This window comes from Rhincodon typus, chromosome 10 (genome assembly GCF_021869965.1).
Source record: "Rhincodon typus isolate 14 chromosome 10, sRhiTyp1.1, whole genome shotgun sequence".
Classification (NCBI taxonomy): Eukaryota; Metazoa; Chordata; class Chondrichthyes; order Orectolobiformes; family Rhincodontidae; genus Rhincodon; species Rhincodon typus.
The window spans coordinates 37,845,784-37,871,510 of NC_063341.1; the positions used below are offsets into that span (position 1 = coordinate 37,845,784).

A 25,727-nucleotide genomic window follows, 5' to 3' on the forward strand; every position below is an offset into this window, starting at 1 on the left:
TGTGTTCATCCAGCTCTACACCTTGTTATCTCAGATTCTCCAGCATCTGCAGTTCCTGCTATATCTGAATTGAAGATTCAGGTTTAACTGATTATTGGGATTTTCCAACTGTCTTGCATTTACAGTATATCTGGCAAAATATGACTATATGTATGTAATTCTCACCAATAATAATGTTTAAACATTTTAGCCTGTGGTTTTCTATTACCTACATGACCTGCCATTGTAATTTTACGAGCCACTCTTTAAATTTTATTATGATACTCAGATGGGACAGATGGACAACTATCATTTCTCATTAGTTGGTATATGAAGTGGCCTCCATTTCCTTATTAATACTTCATCATTCAAATAATAACATACATGAGGGCATACATACATAACATACGGGCCAAGTCTTAGACCTGTTGGTAGGAGAGCATTTTGGCAGTAGCGATCATAACTCTGTTACTTTTACAATAGTCATGGAAAAGGAAAGGTACGTACAGCAGAGTAAGGTTTATAATTGGGAGAAGGGTATTACAATTCTGTTAGGCAAGAACTGGGTAACATAAATTGGGAACAGATGCTATTAGGGAAGAGCACTATTGAAATGTGGAGATTGTTTAAGGAATGCATACTGCGTGTGCTCGATATGTTTGTCCCTAGCAGGCAGGGAAGATGCGGTCGAGTGAGAGAGCCTTGGTTCTCAAGAGAGGTCGAATGACTGGTTAAGAGGAAGAAGGATGCTTATGTAAGGTTGAGGAAACAAGGAACGGAAAAGGCTCTACAGGGGTACAAGTTATCCAGGAAGGAGCTGAAGGAAGGGCTTAGGAGAGCTATAAGGGGGCATGAGAAAACCTTGGCAGATAGGATCAAGGAAAACTCCAAGGCTTTTTACACGTACCTGAGGAATAAGAAAATGACCAGAGAAAGGGTTGGGCCGATCAAGGATTGTAAAGGGAATTTGTGCATGGAGCCTAAAGAAGTAGGAGAGGTCCTTAATGAATACTTTTCTTCGGTATTCACAACTGAGAGGGACCTAGTTGTAGAGGAGGACCATGTGAACCAGGCTGGTAGGCTAGAGGAGGTCGCTGTTAGTAAGGAAGATGTGCTAGGAATTTTGAGGAAGTTGAAGATAGATAAGTCCCTCGGGCCTGATGGGATTTATCCAAGGATTCTGTGGGAAGCGAGGGATGAGATCGCAGGGCCTTTGGCGATGATCTTTTCATCCTTACTGTCCACGGGTATAGTGCTGGAAGATTGGAGAGAGGCAAGTGTCATTCCCTTGTTTAAAAAAGGGAATAAAGATAACCCCGGAAATTACAGGCCAGCTAGTGGTGGGCAAATTATTGGAAAGGGCTCTGAGAGATAGGATTTATGATCACTTGGAAAGGCACAGTTTGATTCGTGATAGTCAGCATGGATTTGTGAAGGGTAGATCATGCCTCACAAACCTTATTGAATTCTTTGAAGAGGTGACCAAACACGTGGATGAAGATAGAGCAGTGGATGTGGTATACATGGATTTAAGTAAGGCGTTTGATAAGGTTCCCCATGGTAGGCTCATGCAGAAGGTAAGGAGGCATGGGATAGGGGAAAATATGGCAGATTAGATTCAGAATTCGCTGACCCTTAGAAGACAAAGGGTGGTAGTGGATGGAAAATATTCAACATGGTGCTCATTTATGAGCGGTGTACCACAAGGATCTGTTCTGGGTCCTCTCCTGTTTGTGAATTTTGTAAATGATTTGGATGAAGGAGTGGAAGGGTGGATTAGTAAGTTCGCAGACAATACGAAGGTGGGTCGTGTTGTGGACGGTGTGGACGACTGTTCTAGGTTACAAAGGGACATTGATAGGATGCAGAGCTGGGCTGAGAAGTGGCAGATGGCGTTTAACCCTGAAAAGTGTGAGGTGATTCATTTTGGAAGGACAAACTTGAAAGCAGAATACAGGGTTAACTGGAAGATTCTTGGCAGTGTGGAGGAGCAGAGGAATCTTGGAGTTCATGTCCACAGTTCCCTGAAAGCTGCCACCCAGGTGGATAGAGTTGTTAAGAGGGCGTATGATGTGTTAACTTTCATTAATAGAGGGATTGAGTTCAAGGGCCTTGAAGTTATGCTCCAGCTATACAAAACCCTGGTTCGGCCACATCTGGAGTATTGTGTCCAGTTCTGGTCGCCTCATTACAGGAAAGATGTGGAAACGTTGGAAAAGGTGCAGAGGAGATTTACCAGGATGTTGCCTGAAATGGAGCAAAGGTCTTATGAGGAAAGGTTGAGAGATCTAGGGCTTTTCTCTTTAGAACGACGAAGGATGAGAGGTAACTTGATAGAGGTGTACAAAATAGAGGTATAGATAGAGTAGACAGCCAGAGACTTTTTCCTAGGGTAGAGGTAGCTATTACGAGGGGGCATAGTTTTAAAGTGAGTGGAGGTAGATATAGGGGAGACGTCAGAGGTAGGTTCTTTACTCAGAGAGTGGTTGGGGCATGGAATGCATTGCCGGAGAGGGTAGTGGAGTCAGCCTCATTAGGGGCATTTAAGCAGCTATTAGATAGGCATATGGATGATAGTATAAGGTAGGGGTGGAGGTTAGATAGACCTTAGGATTAGGGTAAAAGTTCAGTACAACATCGTGGTCCGAAGGGCCTGTACTGTGCTGTACTGTTCTATGTTCTATGCATTATTTCTGATTCAATGTCTGACTAAACCATTTGGCATAATTCTTTAAATTCTGTTTTTTTTGTGATTGACTAAACATATCAGCCTGACGCTTTTTAACTTCATCCTTTTTAGGTAATTTTTGAAAATTGTAATGTTGCTAAGACTAGTAGGCCTGAGTTATAGGGAGAGGTTCACCAGGACAGGACTTTATTCCTTGGCATGTAGGAGAATGAGGGGTGACCTTATTGAGGTGTATAAAATCATGAGGGGCATAGATAGGATTGAATGTATATAGTCTTTTTCCCAGGGATGGGGTATTGAAAACTAGAGGGAATAGGTTTAAGGTGAGAGGGGAAAGATTTAAGAAGGACCTGAGGGGCAACTTCTTCACGCAGAGAGTGGTGCATGTATGGAATGGGCTGCCAGAGAAAATGGTTGAGGCAGGTACAATAGGAACATTTAAGAAACATTTGGATAGGTACATAGATGGGAAAGGTTTAGAGAAATATGGACTAAATACGGGCAATTGGAACTAGCTGAGTGGGCACCATGGTCAGCATCGATCAGTTTGGCCGAAGGACCTGTTTTCGTCTATGATTCTATGACTCTATTCAATAACTGATTTTTCAATTCATTACCCTGTTTCATATCCCTTTCTTGCTGCCTAATCTTATGAGCCAGGGATTTAACCACAATATAATCAGAAAACAATCCAAAATATTCCTCCTGTATCATTTCAATTTCTTTTACCCCCACTGATTGTTCCACCACCCTTGGTGAAGCCAAGGTTCCTGAACCTCCAGGGAATTTACTGAAATGTCAATTCCATCCTGAGGAATTTGTTTCACTACAACCTTTCCAGCTGAGACTGAACCAGTGATATACAAATTTTAACATGATTAACTTGCAACTGTATAAATTAAGTTATCTTCAGGATCATTTTAAATGATTTTTATGGACTTGAGCAATTAGATTTTCAACACACTACCTGTGGACAAGGCCTAGTCAATAGAAAGTAAAGCTAGGCAAGGTGTAACATGGCCACCTGATCCAACAATACCTGCATAGGTGACTGCCCTTTGTATGACTTGCTGTTACAATTTCCCGACGTTCACTAATTTCTGGGGACAGAATAGCATGCATGAACCATACTGATAGCAGTGTCAATTTCTATTCCCTAATTGTTGAATTGGAAGCACATGTTCAACTGAGGAGACTTTGATTCTGTGCTGACAGAACCATTGCGAGAGTACTATGTAGATTTTGTCTAAATATTTATTTTGTTTTGAATTATTTTGTGGTAATTTTCACTTTCTACTAATATGCAAATTGCCTGTGAGAGCATGGTATCACAACCTGATGTGAAAAATTGCAGAGAAAAATTCTTTTAAATTATTTATTCATACTAAAAGATTTAATTTTTTTATTACAAGATAATATTTGAATGTTAGCATCATAAGTTAGGATTCAATACAAAGATAGCAGAGTTGCAGATAACAAGGTACAGAGCTGGATGAACACAGCAGGCCTATCTAGGCCCGAAATGTCAGCTTTCCTGCTCTTCTGATGCTGCTTGCCTGCTGTGCTCATCCAGCTCTGCACCTTGTTATCTCAGATTCTCCAGCATCTGCAGTTCCTGCTATCTCTAGCAGAGTTGCATAATGTTTTCTGTTATTTCTTTCCCTTTTGTAACACGATGGTACTGCATGGTGCTATACAAGATTGAGCAACTTTCATGAAGGTTACTGAGATTTATAAATTCGGTTTAAACAAATATTGTTGGCTATTGACCTACAATCATTTGACATAGGCATGCTGAACACTCTGATATAGTTCAAGATGAGTACCAAGTTGTTTCCATTATGTTATCTTTTGAAAGTCCGACAAAAGCTGTTTTGTAAGAAAATAAACCGATGTTTTACAAATGTCATTTGCCAACATAAAAATCAACCACAAACTATATGTCTAACTGCAACTATTTCATAGCCAAATCTGCTGAACTGCCAAACTTAGTTAGAAAAGAGCTAATACAATAAGAATTACAAACTTAACTTTTAAAACATTCTCAGAATCTTATCACTTGCATTACCCCAAACAAAATGATTCAGCTATAAAACTAATGGATGTAGTGCAATGGTGAGATAAATATTCTGTTACATTATTTCAGCCCTGGTTTAGTGGTAGAATGCTCTGGTGAAATTATAACCCACTGAAAATTCATCCACTTGCAGGGAATTAGATTCACGTTTTATCTTCTTTTGGCTAAGGGTCAATTTTGTCAAATTTCATGGAGGGTTTCTTGCCAAAAGGCCTGGTGGGATCTCTTGCTGTATATCATCAAACTCGCCTCATTTACCGACCTGTCTCTTTGGTGCTGCCTCACCCAATTTTAGGCCCATACTATCACTTACTGTTCCTGGAACAACACTTCACTCGCAGGATACCCAGCATCTCTGGCACCCACACCATATTGGCCACTATGTACACAGGCAAGCACTGGAATTTCAAAGCTGTTCTGCTTAGTGATGGACAATCGTTCTGAACATGTTGGAACAGGAGAAAATGATGCAGAGGTTCTCTGACAGCGTCTTGGAGTCAATATGGACAGGATGGTACAGTGGAAGGGTGCCCTTCTCCCAGAGGACCGGCAGAAGGGGCCTTCAGACCATACTGTGGCAACCTGGACCGAGGTTACCACCCATGTCAGTGCAGTTTCCATGGTACGGAGAAATTGCCAGCAGTGCCGCAAGAAGGTCATTGATCTACTCTGCTCTACTACGATGCAACCTCTCATTCACTTTAGCTCTGCGACTGCACCCACCTCCCACCAAGTGTCATGCTGTACCACTTTCATTACTGCCTGCAACATCTTCCTTCACTTGCTTTCACTCCCCGTCAACCACCCACATCACTACTGCATCGTCTCTGTTCACTCGCCCAGGACCTCTTACCATCTTTTGACCACCTGCACCAGCACCAACAGCCATACCAGCTATTTTCATCTCACCCAATCCCTCCCTTTCTCTCATTCCAGACAGAAACAGCCTATAAGAGGGTGTGAACAGCCAAGACAGTTGGAGGCAATACTCGACACCAGCCTTTCACCCATTGCGCAGAAAGAATCATGTTCCTTGAGGAGAGAAACCAAGAATATGCCTGTGGGGTTGCAGAGACATCCATGACTCAGCAACAAAATATGTATTATTCTTCATTTCACTGCAACTCACATTTACCCCGCTGTCAGTGTCATTTGTTGCACACTACTTCCAACCATTGGCCTTCTCTCCCTTGTGTTTTACAAATACGAGCCAGATGTCTACACGCCTAGTGGAGAAATTACTGGTGTCCCAAAAATCATCTTTTTGACCTTTGAGGAAGAGAGTGCCAAGGCCTCAAGGGAGACATCAGCATGGGTCCCTCTTGTACCGCTCACCTGCTTAGATACTGACCTGGGTGGGAGTGTCATGTTTAGAATGTTTGGGAGCACAAGCTGGTGAGCACCTCAGGGCAACAGCTCTGCCACTGGCCCAGTTAATAATGCCTTCCAAGGCTAATGGGATCTACTGCCAAGTAGGCTCACTCCACCCCAGCTGCACAACCTCTACATTGATATATAGTGGATAGGAAAGAAGGAAGCCAACCTTTTGAGTGCACTTGTTGACATGAATGACAGCGCACGGTATATGAAGTATTATGTTTGTATAAATGTTACTAGTATAATGGTACACTGTTTGTTTGAAACTCTGTCTAGCCCCTCTGTCTGTAATTATGCCAGCATTATGCCTAAATTAATTCAGAATGTTCTGTAGATGGATGTTGTGTTGAGAACCTAGTGCTGCATTTGGAGGTAAGATGAACATATAAAGGTCAACAGGTTCTGCTGGTACCATTACCCTCCATGGTCGAGCATTCATATTCTTTGCCTGGCTCTGTATGTGCCAAAGTGTTGGGACTGAATGAAGAGGTTAGCAATGTGTGGGGCAGACAGCTGTATAACACACAGGGAGACAATGACTTAGTATAGTCAGGGATTGGTGGAGCCCATACGTCAGTGTCTTGTAAATTGTATGGGTCTGTGCATCATATTCTAAGCCTCTAAAGGGCTTCACATCAGTGGGTCTTGCATTGCCATCCCTCACTGGTTGAGACATTTATCCCACCCACTCCAGGTGTGGTCACAGCCAGTCTCCTTCCTTGACTCAGAGACAGAAGCTATCCCCTGTAAATGTGGTTGAAGACCCCATTAAACAAACCCCTGACTGAGGTCGAGCATTGATACAATTCAGCCCATTCTTCCACTGAGGCTATTGCAAAGCTGACAACATCCCTTCTGAAGATGAGGTTCTGATACTTAGATTGGTCTGGGGGTCGTGTCTTGCAGTAAAGTCCAGAGTGTCCCACATAATCCTAGCATGCTGTGCTCAGCAATAACTAGAGCACGAGATGCGATGGACACTGGATAACTGCGGGATTGACAGCAGTCTTCCAAGTAGGAAGATAAGGACATTGAGCTGTAGGAACATCACCTTCAGCATGAGAAAGCAGTACAGAGTCAGACACAACAAGCAGACCGGACTTAATTGACTCAGAGATAGCAAAAACTACGGATGCTGGAGTCAAAGACAACACAATATGGAGCTGGAGGAACACAGCAGGCCAGGCAGCATCAGAGGAGGAGGAAAGTTGACATTTCCGGTCTGGATCCTTCTTCAGAAATGGGGACGAGGAAGGGAACTGGGAAATAAATAGAGAGAGGAGGGGTGGGACTGGGGAAGGTGGGTGGGATGGTGATAGGTGAGTGTAGGTAGGGAATGGTGGGGATTGGTCGGTGGGATGGTGGGGCAGATAGGTGGGAGAGAAGATGGACAGGTTGTGTCAGGTCAAGGAGGCAGGGGTGAGATGGAAGTTTGGGCATGGGATGAGTCCGTAGGTGGGGAGATTTTAAAACTGGTGAAATCCATGTTTAGGCCATTGGGCTGTTGGGTCCCAAGGTGGAATATGAGGTGCTGCTCCTCCAGTTTGTGGGTGGTGTCATTGTGGCACTGGAGGAGGCCCAGGATGGACATGTCACCCAGGGAGTGGGAGGGGGAGTTGAAATGGTTGGCAACCAGAAGGTGTTGCCGTTTGTCACGTACAGAGCGCAGATGCTCTACAAAACAGTCTCCGAGCCTCTGCTTGGTCTCAACGATGTAGAGGCGGCCACATCAGGAGCAACGGATACAGTAGACCAAGTTGACAGATGTGCAGGTGAACCCCTGTCTGATATGAAAGGTTTATTTTGGACCTTGAATGGAGGTGAGGAGGGAGGTGTAGGGGCAGGTGTAGCACTTCCTGCAGTTGCAGGGAAAGGTGCTGGGTGTGGTGGCATTAGTAGGGAGTGTGGAGCGGACGAGGGAGTCATGGAGAGAGTGGTCCCTCTGAAAGGCAGATAGGGCTGGGGAGGGAAATAGCTCTTTGGTTGTGGGGTCGGATTGTCAGTGGCGGAGAATGATGCATTGGATGCGGGGGTTAGTAGGGTGATATGTGAGGACAAGGGGGATTCTGTCTGTTGAGGGGGGAGGGGATGCGAGGACAGAAGTGTGGGAAATGCAAGAGATGCAGTTGAGGGCGTTTTCGATCATCGGAGGGGGGAAGTTACGGTCTTTGAAATAGGAGGGCATCTGGGACTTAATTGACACATGATTCCAATAGATGAGAGCTTGTTGTTGCTCACAAGCCAAGCTGTCCCTGTTTGCTCCCAGAAGCAATTGCAACACTTTTTGTTGTTTTTATTTTTTTGCTTTTGCCCATTTTTAATAACAGTTAATGCCTTCAATGTTTGAAGGCTTTCCAGCAATGTGATGTTCTCAGATTGGGCAATTGAAAAGCCAATCTGAGTAGCAGGGAAAGCGCAGCACTCCTTTATACAGGGTTCTAACATGGTACGGTGCTAAGGATGGATGGGCTGTGTAACTTGAATCTTGCAGCTACAGTTACAATGACAGTAGATCAAACAGGCAATGATGTTAAATAGTAATACTTCTATGAGTGTGAACTCATTTTTGTAATGAAATGTCAACTGTGCCACCTGTGTGCCCTCAGAGCTTTTGTTTTCATTTATTTCCCACTACGTACAGTGAAAGCCTATTCAGTGCCGGCAGCAATTCACCTGGTACATAGCTGGGCTTTAAATATGGCACTGTGTTGGAAGTCCACACAGCAGAAAATACTGTCATTGCTGGTGAGGCACCAAAGCACAAATGCCCACTATAGAGTGTGCTGCGTACATAATGAGGTTAGCAAGACAAAATCACATGAGAAAACTCACAAGAGCTGACAGAGAGAAACACTCCACAAAACTCCCCCAAATTAACATAGCCCCCTCAAAGTAAAATTCTGGTAAAATAGTTTCTATATTTTTGGAATGACATCAAATTGTAGTCGAAAGTCAATCTTGAGAAGACCTGTATGAAGATGGAAAGAAGACAAGAAGTTACAAGAAGACATCAATAAATTTCCAGAATGGGCCTATAACACCACATAATACTGGAAAATAAAAATCTAAATAGTGGAGGAGCAATGTGATCTAGAAATACAAATGAACAAATCAATAAAATTTGTGACACAGGTTAACGACGCCATAGCAAAAACAGTCTGGGTGCTGGTGTTTATTTCTAGAGGGCTGGAATTGCCAAATTGAGAAGTTATCCTAAGCTTGTCTTAAAGAACCTTGGTTAGATTAACTTGGAGTGCTGTGCACAGTTCTAGGTACCACATTATCAAAGGAATATAAAGTCACTGGAGAGGGTGTAAAACAGATTTATAATAGTGACTGAGATGTGGTGTTATGCCTATAAAGTTGAACAGGCTGGCTTACTCAATGGTCAGGCAGAAAAATGCTGGTTTTCCAGGACAAAAAGCTGCCATTGACCAAGTGGTGCAGATTGGCACATTTTCAAGAACAGGATTACGTTTGAGGAATGCACTGAAGTTCATGTCATCTATCGCAAAGGCACAAAATGGAAAGGTCACTGTTCAAGGCCCTTCCACCATAGTATATTGAAACCTTTGGGCTGTGCGTAACAGAGAATGTTTGACATGAAACTTAAATGTGCATTGTAAATGTAACTCATAATAGTAAGTGTTATGAGCTACTTCATGTACTAATACTGGGGAAAATAAAATAATCTGTATCACACTTTATGTAAATTTCAACTAATACATAATATATATTTTAAAAAATGATGTACTGTAGAATGTTTTGGGAAAAAAAGATCTCAAGGGAGACTTGGCACCAAACCTAGGAGATTGAAAGCTTACCTGTTAAACAAAATAAGCACAAGAATAACCAAATTGAGAGATAACAGATCAAAGATGACAGGTGCAAGGATGATGTAATGAATGAAACAGTTTGTCAAATAAACCTTTGTAACTGTATAAATTGACTGCTCAAACATTGTACTGAAAAACCCTTACAATCATTTAAGAGAGTAGGACTTCTTACATGCTCATTTCTAAAAAAGAACATTCATTTTGAAAAAGGCATCTAACTTTCAAGGTATTTTTGGTGTCAGGTCAAGCCCTTACCCTTTACATGATGAACAGATAGGTGTCTCTTTTCTCTTGACATGTAAAGCTGAGATATGACTTAATAGAAATCTTTAAAGGTTTTGACACAACATACAGAGTATTTTATTCAGGAAGAAGAGCAAAACCTGAGGTCACCTAGAAGATAGTCAACAAGAAATCAAACAGGGATTTCAGAAGAAGCTTCTGTACCTAATGGTGAGAATGTGGAACTCGATGCCATGGAGCATGGTCAAAGCAAATACTATGGATGTATTCAAGAGAGACTGGATAAGCAAATGAATAGAAGCTAATGCTCATAGAGTTAGGGGCGAAAAGTGGGAGGAAGGATGGATTTGTGTTGTATATTATGGGTATTTCTATGGAGAATCATTCCTTCATATTCTAATTATTGATTTCTTATTGTGCTTCCTTCTTTTGTCTCTCTCTTATTTCAATTTTTCTTTCTTTCTGTATCTCACATTCTGTACACCATTTGATTTGAGATTTCTGTTCCAACTGATACTTAATAGTTTACGCTCTGTATTGTTCATTAATTATTCCACAATCTGATTGGTTATCTCCTGTAAAAAGTGCTATGGCTTTTGGATAATTGGCTGGCAGCAATTTGCACTTCAACTTGTAGAAACCCACGTACATGTACAAGTGCAAGTGTAATTTGAGGGTTTATTGCTGTTTGCAAAATATGGTCCCATGCATGTCCTTGTTTACTTGAAGTAAAATGAAAAGAAATCATAGAATTGTTACAGCATAAAACAAGTCCCTTTGATCTGAATGAGCTATCTGCAAGTGCAGCTCACCTTGTACCACTCCTCCAACTTCTCCCCACAGATCTACAAATCTTTCCTCTTCAAGTAATAGTCCAATTCTCTTCTGAAAGACATGTTTGAATATCTCCACCATACTCTCAGAGTTTATGTTTTAGATCCTAACCACTCAGCGTGTAAAAAATCTTGTGTCATTATTATTTCTTTTAACAGTCACTAAATTTTGTGTTCTCTGACTCTTGATTCCGATATGTACAGCTTCTTTCTATTTCCTCTATCACGACCAAAAATTTGGTGGGAGGAGAAAGTTGCAAAAAGGACGAGGGGCAACTTTTTTTACACAGAGAGTGGTTCGTGTGTGGAATGAACTGCCAGAGGAAGTGGTGGATGCAGGTACAGTTACAGCATTTAAAAGATATTTGGATAAGTACATGAACAGGAAAGGATTTGGAGGGATATGGGCAAAACCCAGGCAAGTGAGACTAGTTTAGTTTAGGAACATGGTCAGCATGGACTCATTGGACTGAAGGATCTGTTTCCATGATGTATGACTCTATGACTATGATGTTATGACCCTTCATGACTTTCAACACCTCCATCAAATTTCTCCTCAACTTACTCTTCACCAAGAAACACAATCCTAACTTTTCTACACTGTTGATACAACTGAAATTTGAATATATGAATTAGGAGCAGAAGTTGGCCAATCAGTCCTTTAAGATGATATGTTTCTGCTGTGAATTCCAAATTCCCATCAACCCCTCATAATTTTTGATTTCCTTGCCTAACAAGAATTTATTTACCTTTGCCTTAAAAAGTTTCAATGGCATGCCTTCACTGTCTTCTGAGGCAGAGAGTTCCAAAGACACAGAATTGTTGGAGATACAATATTTCTCCTCATCTCTAGCACAAATGAATGACCCTTACATTTAAAACAGAGTTCCCTATTTTTGGGCTTACTGCCAAGAGTGAACATCCTTTTATGTCCACCTTGTCATAACCATTCAGGTATTTATGAACTTCAACCAATCACCTTCACCTTTCTACCTCTGGTCGAAACAAGTTCAGCCTGTTCAAACTTTCCACATAAGACAACACATTCATTCCAGGCATCAATGCAGAAAACCTTGTCTGAACCACCTCCAATGCATTCACATCCTTCCTTAAATAAGGACATCAAAACTGCGTGCAATGTTCAAGATTTGATATCATTATTGTTCTGCATAACTGAAGCATAATATTCTTACTTGTATCAGAAACAAAAACAGAAATTGCTGGAAAAGCTCCGTTCTGAGGAAGGGTCATTGGAACTGAAATATTAACTCTGATTTCTCTCCACAGATGCTGTCAGACCCGTGAAATATTAACTCTGATTTCTCTCCACAGATGCTGTCAGACCCGGTGAGCTTTTCCAGCAATTTCTGTTTTTGTTTCTGATTTTCAGCATCCACAGTATTTTTTGGTTTTTATTCTTACTTTTATGTTAAATTCCTCACAAAACAAAAGATAATATTTCCATTAGTTTTTTTTAATTCACTTGTTGTAACTGCAATTTTTTTTGTTGCTCATGCACAAGAACAGCTCAACATACTGCAGAATTCCACAGTCATTCACCATTTAAATAAAGCTCCACTCTTTTTATTTTTCTGGCCAAAGTGAACAACTTCACATTTGCCCGCTCAAAACCTACCAATGTTGTTTCACCTCCTTGTTATGTTGTCTTTACAACATTTTATCTTTCTGCAAATTTAGCCTTTGATCACATCTCTAATGCCTTCAGAGCTTCCCAAAGTATGGAAATAATTACCAATTTGGGCAGCATCTAGGAAAGGAAGAAAGGAGTTGACTCTTATTTGAACAAGAGTTGTATTTATTTATTTTAATAATGAAAGGACGAAAGGTGCTGTCCCTCTTCCGTCTGTAACAGGGAGCAACATTTCGAAAGTTGCGTTTGGTTTGAGTCGTGCAGTTTGGCCGAGAGCAGGCACCGTACCTGACGGGACCATCCTCCATTTTCCACGGACATCCAGCTCCTGCTGCTTAGAGCCCGAGCCCGGGACCCGGGATCAGCCCCCAGCAGCAGTAACCCCACCTGCGGCCGAACCGTGCGGCCTTGTGTTGGTGTCCGGCCCCAGCCTGAGCCTTCCCGTTCCCGGTAAGATTCAGGGTGAACGTGAACAGTTCAGCGTCTCCACCGGCCAAAGGGTGCGCGGGGGGGGGGGAGGGGGGGTCCACACACCAGGGTGACCTGGGGCTGAATCCCACTCAACTATCCCGGGATCGGGGGGAATACGGGCGGGCACTGGGCCGTAGCGGGGAGGAGCGCTGGGGTGGAGGAGGGAGGATACCGGGGGCGGGGCATTGGGCTTTGGCGGGGAGGATGCGGGGCGGGGGGCACTGGGCCGTGAGGGGAGGATACGGGCGGGAACTGGGGTGTAGGGGGGATGATACGAGCAGGCACTGGGTAGTAGGAGGAGGATATGGGCAGGCATTGGGATGAAAGGGGGAGGATACAGGTGGGCACTGGATCATAGGAGGGAGAGTACAGGCGGGCACTGGGCTGTAAGGGGGAGGATATGGATGGGCTTCGGATTGTAGGGGGCAGGATATGGGCGGGCACTATGCTGTAGGAGGTGAGGATACAGGCGGGCACTGGGTCATAGGGGGTGAGGGCACTGGGGTGTGGGGGGAGGATACAGGCGGGCACATGGGTTTGGGGGGGACGATATGGGCAGCCACTGGACCGTAGGGCAGAGGATACAGGAAGGCATTGGGTCATAGAGGGCAGGATACGGATGGGCACTGGGCCGTAGGGCAGAGGATACAGGTGAGCACTGGGCCATCGAGGGGAGGATACGGGCGGGCATTGGGCCGTAGGGCGGAGGATATGGGCAGGTATTGGGCTTTTGGGCGGAGGATACGGGCAGGCACTGGGTCCTGGAGGGGGCGAGGATACACGTGGGCACTAGGCCGTAGGAAGGGAGGATATGGGCGGGCACTGGTCCGTAGGGGGGAGGATACAAGTGGGCACTGGGCTGTAGGAGAGAGGATACGAGTGGGCACTGGGCTGTAGGAGAGAGGATACGAGCGGGTACTGGGCCATGGGGAGAGGATACGAACGGGCACTGGGCCGTAGGAGGGAGGATACGAGCGGGCACTGGGCTGTATTGGGGAGGATACGAGCGGGCACAGGGCTGTAGTGGGGAGGATATGGGTGGGCACTGTCCGTAGTGGGGAGAATACAAGCGGGCACTGGGTTGTAGTGGGGAGGATATAGGTGGGCATTGGTCCGTAGTGGGGAGGATACGGGCGGGCACTGGTCCATAGGAGGGAGGATACGATTGTGCACTGGGCTGTAGGGGTGAGGATACAGGTGGGCACTAGGCTGTCAAGTGGAGGATACGGGCGGGCACTGGGCTGTCGAGCGGAGGATATGGGCTGGCACTTGGATGTGTAGGGGTGGCTGTGGTCAGAATTGTGGAGCATGGTCCTGATGTTTGGGTAAGCGATGGAGCACCCAAGTTGAATCAGTCAAGAACAAATACCGATTCTCAGAAACGCAAAACTGTATGTGTAAGATCTACCCTTTCACGCTTGTAAACATGCTTTCTTAAAAAACAAAATGCCATTCACAAAGCAGAGCGAAAATGTTGAATGTTTGAAATATACTGTATACCAAAGACACTGTGAATCTCAATGTGTTTGACAGCGTCTGAAGAGAGAGAAAATCAAAAGTTAACTTTTGTGTTTTGTCACACAGATGCTGCCTGACGCTCTAAATATTTCTAATGTTTTCTGCTTAATTAATATATTGTTTAAAAAACGAGCAACTGTGTAGAGTGATGTGATATTTTGCATATTTATATTTGCCTTTTTATCTACACAGGTTCACACTGGATGTTTTTATCCAGTGGCTTGACGATGAGGCAGTGCATTTACAGTCTTATTTGCTGTTTTTGTTAAGGATTGGCAATAAGGTTGTTGAGTTTGCCTTCATCCTGCTGCATTCATTTAGACATCCTTTAGTTGAGTGGTTTGTCATACAGTAAACTTGGCAATACAGTTAATTTCCTGGACCCATACTGTAGGACACCACATAAATTGAAACAGTTCTAGTAATGCTGAATTCTATTGAGAAGAACATGTCTAATTGCTCCTTGAAAGTCACGAAGGCTTCTTATTGCACCTTGTATGAAAATAATTTATTGCATATCCTTTTACATGAAAAATCTCCTACATTTCATGTTTTGACTTTAATTTGTAACTGTGACTCTTTGTGCTTAACTTCTGTAAGTGTCAGAAAGCTGATTTGGATTCAATCTATCCAAATAAGTGATAATTTAAAAGATTTCTATTATATTCACTCTGTCTTTTATAAGAGAGTAATGACCCAAAATAATCAAACTTTTGCCATGCTTCATTCCTTTACAGTGGCACCTACATAGGGAGTACACCAGTGATGTGTTAGAAGGCAGTGACATTAATAACCTGTTAATTAATTTTAATTGTTTTATCTGAGAGAGGATTGGTATCTGGACAGCACCTTAACTACTATTGTGTGGTCTTCAAATGTCATAAGACCATTAAAAAAGTAGGAACAGGAGTAGGCTGTTTGGCCCCTCTACACTGCTTCAGCATTCAACAGGAGCGTGACTGATCTGACACTGCTCATGTACAATTTCCTACCGTTTCCCTATAATCCTTGATTCTCCTACTGATTAAGAATCTCTCTCAGCCTTAAATGTACACAAGGACTCTGTTCCCACAACTGTCTGTGAAAAGAAGTTGCAAAGACTCAGAACCCTCTGTGAGAAGAAATTCTTCCTCGTCTCAATCTTAAATTAGTACCCCTTAATTCTGAGACTATGGCCTCTGGTCCTAGACTGTCCCAGAAGGGGAAATATCCTCTCAGCATTTACCCTAAGTCCCTTAAAAATCGTATATGTTTCAATGAGAATCACTTATCATTCTTCTAAACTGCAATGAGTAGAGTTTCATCCTCTTTAGTCTTTGCTCATAAGACAGTCCCTCAATACCAGGGATCATCCTAGTGCTCCCTCTCTAACTACCTCCAATGAAATACAGCTTTTCTTAAATGAGGTTACCAAAACTATGCACACTACTCCAGATGTGGTCTCATCAACACGTTGTACAGTTGCAGTAAAATTTCCCTTCTATGCCAAACCCCTTGAAATCAGTGTCAACATTCCATTAGCTTTCCTGATTTCCTGCTGCATGTGTGCTAGCTGTCTCTGTTTCGTGCACAAGCATACCCAAGTCCCCTTGTGTAGCAGCTTTTTGCAGTTTTTCTCCATTTAAGTAATACCTTTTCTTTTGTTTTTCCTTCCAAAATGAAGAACTTTATATTTTCCCACATTATACTCCATTTGCAATTTTTTGCCTGCTTACTTATCCTATCAGTATCTCGTTGTAAATTGTTTGTATCCGTCTTGCAACTTTCCTTTCCCTCTGTTTTTGTGTCATCTGCAGATTTGTCTATAGTACATTTGCTTCCTTCCTCCAAATCATTCGTATATATTATAAACAGTTGCAGTGCTAGCACTGATATCTGTGGAATCCCACTGGTCACAGGTCGCCAACCTGAAAAAGAATCCCTTATCCCCACTTGCTGTTTCCTGCCCATTAGCCAATTCTCTAACCGTGCTGCCTCCAACACTGTGGGCTCATCTGAATCAAAGATGCAGAAGGCACACCGTCAAAATTACTGATGGCTTATGAGAACCAAGCAGTTAAGCAACTTATTTTGTCAAACAAGATGGTTCTTCAGCTGACGATGGTAATTGCATCTGCGTAATATATATTCTAATCAGAACATAAGCAAAATGTTAACAACAAATTTTGAGGATGAAATTTCTCTTTCAACTAAAGCAGTCATATATTCAACATTTTCACACAAACATACAAACCTGAACGTGCAAATTAGAAGCTAACCAGTGAATTGCATACTCAGAAATAACTTATTTCAAAGTTAGCTTTCTCAATGTTTGTCCTCTATGGGGAGTTTTAACTTGGAAGTGTGTAGCTTCATTCCCTACTGGCACTCATGAATTTTGTATTCCCTACCACAAGTATTTAAATTTTTACAGTGGAATTTGGACCTAAAGTTTATTATCCTACTAGTTAGATGAATAACCAACTGAGTTCAAGGAGAAATATATTTTTCAAAATAAAAAAAAAATTTACTGTAATGGAAGAATCCAATGCCTATGTTTGAGTCACTAGTAATCAAGATTTTATTTGGATTGTGTAATGGCATACCAACAGAGATAATCTGTTGGTTTCCTAATGGTTGACTGATTCTTTGATAGTCCAAACTTAATGTTGAGTCTGTTTCTTATAATGTGGGAGAGAGGAGATGACTGCATGTGTATTCCCTGTTGGTATGTGGAAGCTCACACATCTGCCTCCAATGATCAGAGTTGCAGTCTAGTTTTCTATTTAAACATCAGGATCTCTGAAAATGGCTTGTGATGTTGAAGGCTAGACCATCTATTCCTCAGACAGTTTGAATTCTGATGATTTGGCTATATCAACAATAACAGTTTCCATTTATACAGCATTTTTAATGTTGAAGCATGGCCCAAGGTGCTTCACTGAAGTGTACAGTAATTGGACAAAAGTTAACGTCAAGCTGAAGCAGGACATGTTGGGAAGGGTAACTAAACTTTTGATCAAGCAAATGGATTTTCAGGAGGAAGGAGGTAGTGAGGTCAAGTGAAAGCTCCAAAGGCTTGGGGTCTAGATGCTGAGTATGCAGCTGTTGGGATGCACAAATGCAGCATTGGGGAAAATGAGAATTCTTAAGAGTTTCAAACATTGGAGGAAGTTAGATGTAGGGAGTGACGAGACAATAAACACACTTAAACCCAAGTTAAGAGTTTCAGATTCTCTAGTAAAGGGAGACTGGGAATCAGTTTAGATCTGCATCAAATATGAGGGGTGAGTGGTACTTACCACTCTGAATATAGATGAATTAAAGTTCATTTTGTCCTTTTAGCCTTGATCAAGGTGGGCGATGTTTCAGAGATGGGAGCAGCCAATTTTATGATGGTTTTCTTCTTTTTCTGAGCAGAAAACTTTTTTTTCATTTAAGATGTGGTTGAGACCAGCAAATTTGCATTCTAATTTGTTATTTGTTACAGGCAATACAAGAAAGAATTTGACATTGGAAATATGGAAGTCAAACCCAAAGGTGAGTTGAATTATGTGTTTGAAAGATTCTGGCAAGCATTTACGTTTTTTGTGAAATTCTAAACAATTTTTCCTTTTTTTTAAGATTATACATTCCTGAAGGACAACTATTCCAATTCAGTGTTTCACTTGACCCGGGAACACCTTGAACTGCTGGTGATCTGGTCACATTGTCATGGTAACCAATGCTCATTTACCCCAACCTGGAGGGAGATTGTTGAAGAACACCAAAATGGAATCCTGGCTATTTTATGGGAATGTGAAGCTGGTCATTCCTACCATTGGTGGACTGGAGGCATGTGTCAATTACCTTGTGATCAAGATAAATCCAGAGACCAGCTGCCTTTGAAATCCAAGCAGTTAGAAGATGTCTTAGCATCAGCTGTTCAAATAAGAAAACCGCATAAAATTAAGACTACAGATGGTGATTTAACAAAAGAAACTAATTCATTTGATGGCTCTTGTAAGCCTTTTCTACCTACTGACAATAAAACAGTCCGGAATGGAGCTTCAGTTGCTCAATTTCCTTTGACCCATCAGTCTTGGAGAGAAACTGATATGCTCGATAGTGACAAAGGGAAATTAGGTGCTGATGGTACAATGGGTGAAACACAAGCTGGCAAGAAACCAGATATCCTGCATATAAAAACTGAAAAAGAGGAGATCTCAGAATTTAATGACCAATGTGTAATGAAAGATGAAAACAGAAGTCAAAGTCGAGAATTGAAAAAATATCACTTGGGTAATAGTTCCTTAGTTGTAGGACAATCAACTGGACACAATCTATCTCCAACTGAGACATGCAGTATATCAAATGGCTACAGAAAACGGACATCATCAATTGATGATCAGTGTTCTGGTTCATCATTAATGTCTCATTATAATAATGGCAAAGTTCACATTGCAGAACTACACCACTCCCCCCATCCTATATCAAGAGGATCTTGCTTAACTGAAAGTTTGGTAGAGAATACCATGAAACCATCAGATGTGTCACCTGGAGAGTACTGCACTGGGTCAGCCAAGCTGGCAAATCATGACCAAAATGGATCGAATCTAGGACCACTTTTAGATTCTGAATGTGTCAGGCCCTTAACCTGTAATCGTGTAAATTCTGACATTGACAACCCTGAATTACAGTATCATCCTTCAGAATCATCTGGGCAAGAGGGAGTTTTAGGTAACAACATTTTTAAGATTCTGTTATTGAACCAAAGTTTTCCATGAGTGATTCTGTATTTTGTAATTCTGAGTTATTGTGTACAGTTTTGGTCTCCTTACCTACGGAAAGATATACTTACCACAGAGGAGTTGCAGTGGAAGGTCACTAGCCTACGCCTTGGCAGGCAGGAATATCCTGTGAGGGAAGATTTAAGGAGACTAGGCCCATGTTCTCTGAGTTTAGACAAAGGAAGTAATCTCATTGAAACATACAAAACTGTTAAAGAGCTCAACAAGGTTGATGAACAATGTTTCCCTGGCTGATCAGTGGAATGGGGATGTGGTAGGATAGTTCAAAACCAGGAACAAAGTCTCAGTTTAAGGGGGTAGATCACTAGGTCTGAATTGAAGAGGAATCTCTTCACCTTGGGCAGTGAATCTTTGGAATTCTCTACACCAGAGAACTGTGAAAACTTTGAGTCATTGAGTACTTTCAAGACAGAGATCAATAGATTTATAGGTATTAAAGACATCATGGATGTGAGTATAGTGTTGAAAATGGTATTGACATAAAGATCAGCCATGAGTTAGTTGAATAGTGAAGCATGCTCAATGGGTTGGTGGCAACCTTCTGCTCCTAATTTCTGTGTTCCTATGTTTTCAATTAACTTGATGTTTTAGTAACCATGCAAGTATACTGCATCTTGTATCTTTTTTTCTTTTTAATTGACAAAATAATGTATTTTCAAAAAACACATCAAACATATTTGTGAGCCTTCATCCATTCTTGATAGTTTTATCTTCAAAAAAGATTTATGCTATGATGTTAGATAGGCAACTAAAGTTTTGTTTTTATATTGATTTATAGAGTCATAGAGAACTACAGCACAGAAAAAAGGCCCTTCAGTCAATTGCATCCATCCAGTATGAACAGCCTCCTAATCCCATTTAATCCCATTTTCCTACATTTGTCCCATACCCTTGTATGCCTCGGCATTGCAAGTACACATCTAAGTACTTCTTAAATGGTGAGGATTTTTGCCTCTGTCACACATACAGGCAGTGAGTTTCAGAATCCCACCACCCTCTGGGTGAAAATGTTTTTTCTCACATCTCCTCTAAACCTTCTGCCCCTTACCTTAAACTTATGCCCCTGGTCATTGATCCCTGCATCAAGGGGAAATGTTTTTCTCTATCTACCCTATCTATGCCCCTCATAATTTTATATGTTTCAGTCATGTCCCCTCACAGTCTCTTTTGCTCTAAGGAAAACAACCCAATCACTTTTCATAACTGAAAGTCCCTTACCCAGGCAACATCTTGGTAAATCTCCTCTGCACCCTCTCCAGTGCTGTCATATCCCAGCTATAATGTGGATTCCAGAACTGCACACAATATATTAATTGTGGCCTAACCAATGTTTTATACAGTTCCTTCATAACCTCCCTGCTCTTAAACTCAGTGCCTCAAAGGCGTGTATACCTTTTGCCTTCTTAACCATTTTATCCACCTGTTCTGATAACTGAAAGGGACTGGTGTTCATGCACACTATGGTCCTGCTGATGTGTGGTACCTCCCAGAATCCTACCATTCATCATGTATTCCCTTGTCTTGTTTGTCCTACCCAATTGCATCACTTCACGTTTATCTGGATGAATTCTATTTGCCTCTGATCAGCCCATCTGTATCCTCTTGTAGTCTAAAGTCGTCGTCCTCACTATTTACCACCCCAACAATTTTTGTATTGTTCTAGAACGCCATGATCAACCCTCCTACATTCAACTCTAAATCCTTCATATAAGGCAGAAATACCAAGGGTCCAACACTGATCTCTGTGGAACCCCACTGGACACAGGCTTCTAGTCACAAAAAAACCTCTCGACCATCACCCTGTGCTTCCTGCCATTAAATTAGCCAAATTTCCTTGGATACCATGGGCCGTTATCTTTGCTATCAATCTCCCATGTGGGAATATATCAAAAATCTTGCTGAAGCTCAAGTAGAGACTACATTAAAAGCATTGCCATCATGTGCACAGCTGGTCACCTGTTCGAAAAATTCAGTCAAGTTGGTCAGACATTACCTCCCTAATAAAACCATGCCGACTATTCTTTATTAATCTTTGCCTCTCCAATTGTAGATTTAAGTCTGTCCCTCAGAATTGCTTCCAGTAATTTCCCCACCACCCAGGTTAGACTGACCGGTCTTGAATTTCCCGATTTATCCCTTGCTCCCTTGAACGTCGGTACCACACTAACTGTTCTCTGGCACCTGTCCTATGGTCAGAGAGGAATTGAAAATTTATGCAAGCACACTTGCCTCACTCAACAACCTTTGGATACATTTTATCCGGCACTGGAGATTTATCTACTTTTAAGCCTGCCAGACCATTCACAACCTGCTCTTTGTCTATGCTAATTTCTGTAATTGTATCTCAGACCTTCTCCCTGGGTTTTCCACCCACACAAAAATAAAAGGATAGTGATAGTAGGGATTTCAACTTCCCCAACATTAACTGGGGTAGTCATTGCGCAAAAGGTTTGGAGGGAGAAGAATTTTTAAAAAGCATCCAGGATGGCTCTTTAAGCCAGTATGTAGAAGGCCTTACAAGACAGGGAGTAACCCTCATCTTAACTTTAGGTAATGAAGCTAGGCAAGTGGTATAAGTGACACCACACATAAATTACCACTGTGGACCTGAATGGGTCCTACTCTTTCTCTTGTCATCCTTTTAACTTGAATGTACATTTTTTCTTCTATTTATTTGTGGAATGTGGACGTCGCTGGCTGGCCAGCATTTCTTGCCTGTCCCTAGTTGCCCTTGAGAAGGTGGTGTTGAGTTGCCTTCTTGAACTGCTGCAGTCCTCCTGCTGTGGGTTGATCCACAATGCCATTAGGGAGGGAATTCCAGGATTTTGACCCAGCGACAGTGAAGGAACAGTGATATATTTCCAAGTCAGGATGGTGAGTGGCTTGGAGGGGAACTTGCAGGTGGTGGTGTTCCCATACATCTGCTGCCCTTGTCCTTCTAAGTGGAAGAGGTTGTGGGATTGGAGGGTGCTGTCTGAGGATCTTTGGTAAATTTCTGCAGAGCATCTTGTAGATAGCACACACGACTGATACTGAGCATTGGTGGTGGAGGGATGTGAAACAACTTAGGATTTTCCTTTAGTTTACTTATCAGTATCCTTTCATATTCCCTTTTACCTATCCTAATCTCCATTCTAAGTTCCCTCTTGCACATTCCTGTACACCTTGAGAGTTCAAAAGAGCAGAAGTCCGAGGTATCTTCCATAATCCTCCCTTTTTCTCTTAAACCATTTCTTTGATATCCAGGGTTCACAGGATTTGATGGTCTCACCTTTTTTTTAATTGGAACGTGTTGGCCCATATTTCATTCTTGATTGCATCCCACTGTTCTGAGACAGTTTTACCTGAAAGTATCTGCTCCCAGTTCACTCTGGCCAAATCATATCTGATCTTCTCAAAATCAGCCTTCCCCCAGGTGAGAACTTTTATTTCAGGCCCATCCTTGTCCTTTTTCATGCAATCTTAATTCTAACAGAATTACAATTGCTGTCTGCAAAATGCTCCCCCACTGATACTTCAGCCACTCGCCCAGCTCCATTCCCTAACATTAAGTTGAGGACCACTCCCTCTCTTGTAAGGCCTTCTGCATACTGGCTTAAAGAACTGTTCTGGATGCCTTGTAAAAATTCAGCTCTCTCCAAAGCTTTCTCACAGTGACTACCCGAGTTAATGTTGGGGAATTGGAAATCCCCTCCTAACACAAACATATTAGTTTTACACTTCTCTGAGATATGCCTACACTCCTGTTCTATTTCTCTCTGTCTGTTAGGGGACTGAAAGTACATTCCCAGCAATGTAATTGCTTTGTTTTGGTTTTTAAGTTCCACCCATTTGGGCTCATTTGAGGGGCGTTCTAAGGTGTCATCCCTCCTTAGTGCTGTAATAGATTCCCTAATCAAAATTGCAACACCACCTCCTTCACTGTGTTGCCCGACTTAGAAGTATTTGCAATGTATGTAGAACAATGCAAACTGTTGTATTCATGAGTATATTTAAGCAGGGTAGAATATTACCCTGCAATATATATTTTACAAAAATAATGACCGTGTCAAAGTGACTTAAGTAGAACTTGATTTCATTTGTTACCCCACTGTCAAATTTTCTGATAGTAAATAAAGTTTCATTGACATTTTATTGCTTTACATTTTTTATTTTGGATAAACTGCTTACTTGCCTTATTTCAGTGGGAAAGGATTTTATTTCTTTCAGAAATAAGTGGAATATTCCACATTTCCCTGTTTGTTCAATGAGCTGATAAAGTGTTAGAATCAATCAGATGCAACACTGATGACATGCCGACTGCAGAATTAGGCTGCCAGCAAGATTAGATATTTAAACAGTCACAGTTATAAATAGCCATTCCTTGCTGATGAAACATGGTGGACCTGTATGAAGGTGCAGGATTTTACCTTTAGTTTTATGTTGAAAAATAACTGAAAGGGGAAAAGCATAACTTGATGCTCAATTTCTGCCACTTTTTGTTTTAATATTTCGGGGATGTAAGTGCCACTGGCTAGGCTAGCATTTATCATCCATTACCTGGCACCTGTCTGGAGTAACTGAACCATTAGTTTGAATGAAGGTCTCATTTAGAAAACTAAACTACTGTCAGAAAGAAATAGCAGGATTGAAATTGATTTAAATTCCAATAAATATATGTACTCTTAAATCAAGATGCATTTTAAGGTCTTAATCTGCATTGATTGTGCTCAATACATCAGAGATGTAAGATAGTTTGTTATGTGCTTATGCAAACTAATGTGCAATTAAACCTTAACATTACTCTGATATAAATTGTTTCCTAAATTTGTTGAGTGTGAATGCTGCAATCGACATTACCAATTTATAATTTGAGACCTGAAATACCAGCTAAAATTTTAAACAATGTAGTTTCCCATACGCTATTCTGAATTAGCTCAGTTAGCTGGACATTTGGTTTGTGATGCAGAGTGATGCCAACAGTTCAGTTCGTAATGTAGGAGCAAATTACTGCAGATGCTAGAATCTGTACCAAAAGCAAGAACTGCTGGAGATCACAGCGGGCCAGACTACATCCGAGGAAAGAGAGCAGGCCTACGTTTTGAGTCTAGATGATTTTCATCAGAGCTCTGATAGAAGCAAAATCAATTCAGTTAATTTTTGTCACAGGCCACAACTTATCATTTTGACAAGGAATCTTGGGTTTTTTACATTTTTAAACTAATGTGAAGCTCTGAAGTCGACAGTGTAGAACAGCATTGCGATTGAAAATTGTAGAATATTCTGATTAATAGTTTGTGTCAAACCTAGATTTAAAAATACTTTGATTTATAACAAGTATAGTAAATAATGTAAAAAATGGCCCTAACAATGCCTCATTTTTGTATTGCCAGAGTTCCTGCACACTATTTTGAAAGCTGATGTAGTGGATGAAATCTTCTCAAATGTTCGTTTAGCAAATGAATCTGATGTCGAAGTTTTGACAGAGAATCTTAGTGGAAAAGAAGACTTGCTGCTGGATTCTGGAGTCCAAACTAATGCAAGGTTGTATTTTAGTGCTGGTGGATGGGCAGCAGTTTTGGCAACACTTGAAGTGTTGGGAAGTGAGTGAGCCTTCACGTTTATTATGATTTCTAACCATTCTGTCTTCAATGTACAGTACAAATTTTCTCTTGCGTGAAAGTTGCAGATGAAATAAAATTCTGCGTGGAGTGTCTTTGACTCCTAAGTTGCACATTAGATGCCATAGCTTTAAGCAGGCATTACTTCAAAATTCACTGTCGTTACAGCAAGTTGAGGAACAAATACTAGTCATATGTTATGTGCTGAATTTTATCAGAAATCAGCTAATTGTCACTTCTGGTGAATTTCTCTCTGTGCCCCCCTGAGTTTTATCATGCTATCCCAATCTTGCTTGATTACCTATGACCTACAACCAAATGGCTCTCCTCTTGTCACATTCTCCCACTCTCCACAGGCAGAAATACACTGCTGGAATCTTCCAAGAGTCTTGGCACTACCACCATTTTTAACATCTAGCCGTGCACCTGTTCAAATGCTGGCAGTTAGGCAGTTACAGTGCACTGTTCTGTCAGTTCCTCCAGACATGTTGGATAAAGGGAAATTTGTACCTCACTATGCTAATTTGTACCTCACTTTGCCAAGCCACGTGGATAGAAGGTGTCCATGGTTGCTGCCCATGGAGCTGCCCTGAGATGTTGGTTAAAGATTGCCTATTGTTAAAGATGGATGGCTTGAGGAGCAGGTGGTGAACTGGAGTCACCAGGTTTCTATACTCACTTTCA

At 41.7% G+C, this 25,727-nt stretch overlaps 1 protein-coding gene and 1 pseudogene across 1 annotated transcript in view; one reads left to right on the forward strand and one right to left on the reverse strand.

The window, feature by feature from the left end:
* Nucleotides 1-25,727, reverse strand: part of LOC109919013 — a 55,826-nt pseudogene that overhangs the window by 29,908 nt on the left and 191 nt on the right.
* The window catches only part of LOC109919012, a 31,166-nt gene continuing 16,788 nt past the window's right edge, over nucleotides 11,350-25,727 (forward strand). Inside the window, exons 1-4 of the mRNA XM_048601902.1 lie at nucleotides 11,350-11,373; nucleotides 18,144-18,193; nucleotides 18,278-19,372; nucleotides 24,816-25,025. Of these exons, the coding sequence (XP_048457859.1) occupies nucleotides 18,175-18,193; nucleotides 18,278-19,372; nucleotides 24,816-25,025 (1,324 nt within the window). The 5' untranslated portion in view covers nucleotides 11,350-11,373; nucleotides 18,144-18,174. The remainder of the gene's footprint in view (nucleotides 11,374-18,143; nucleotides 18,194-18,277; nucleotides 19,373-24,815; nucleotides 25,026-25,727) is intronic.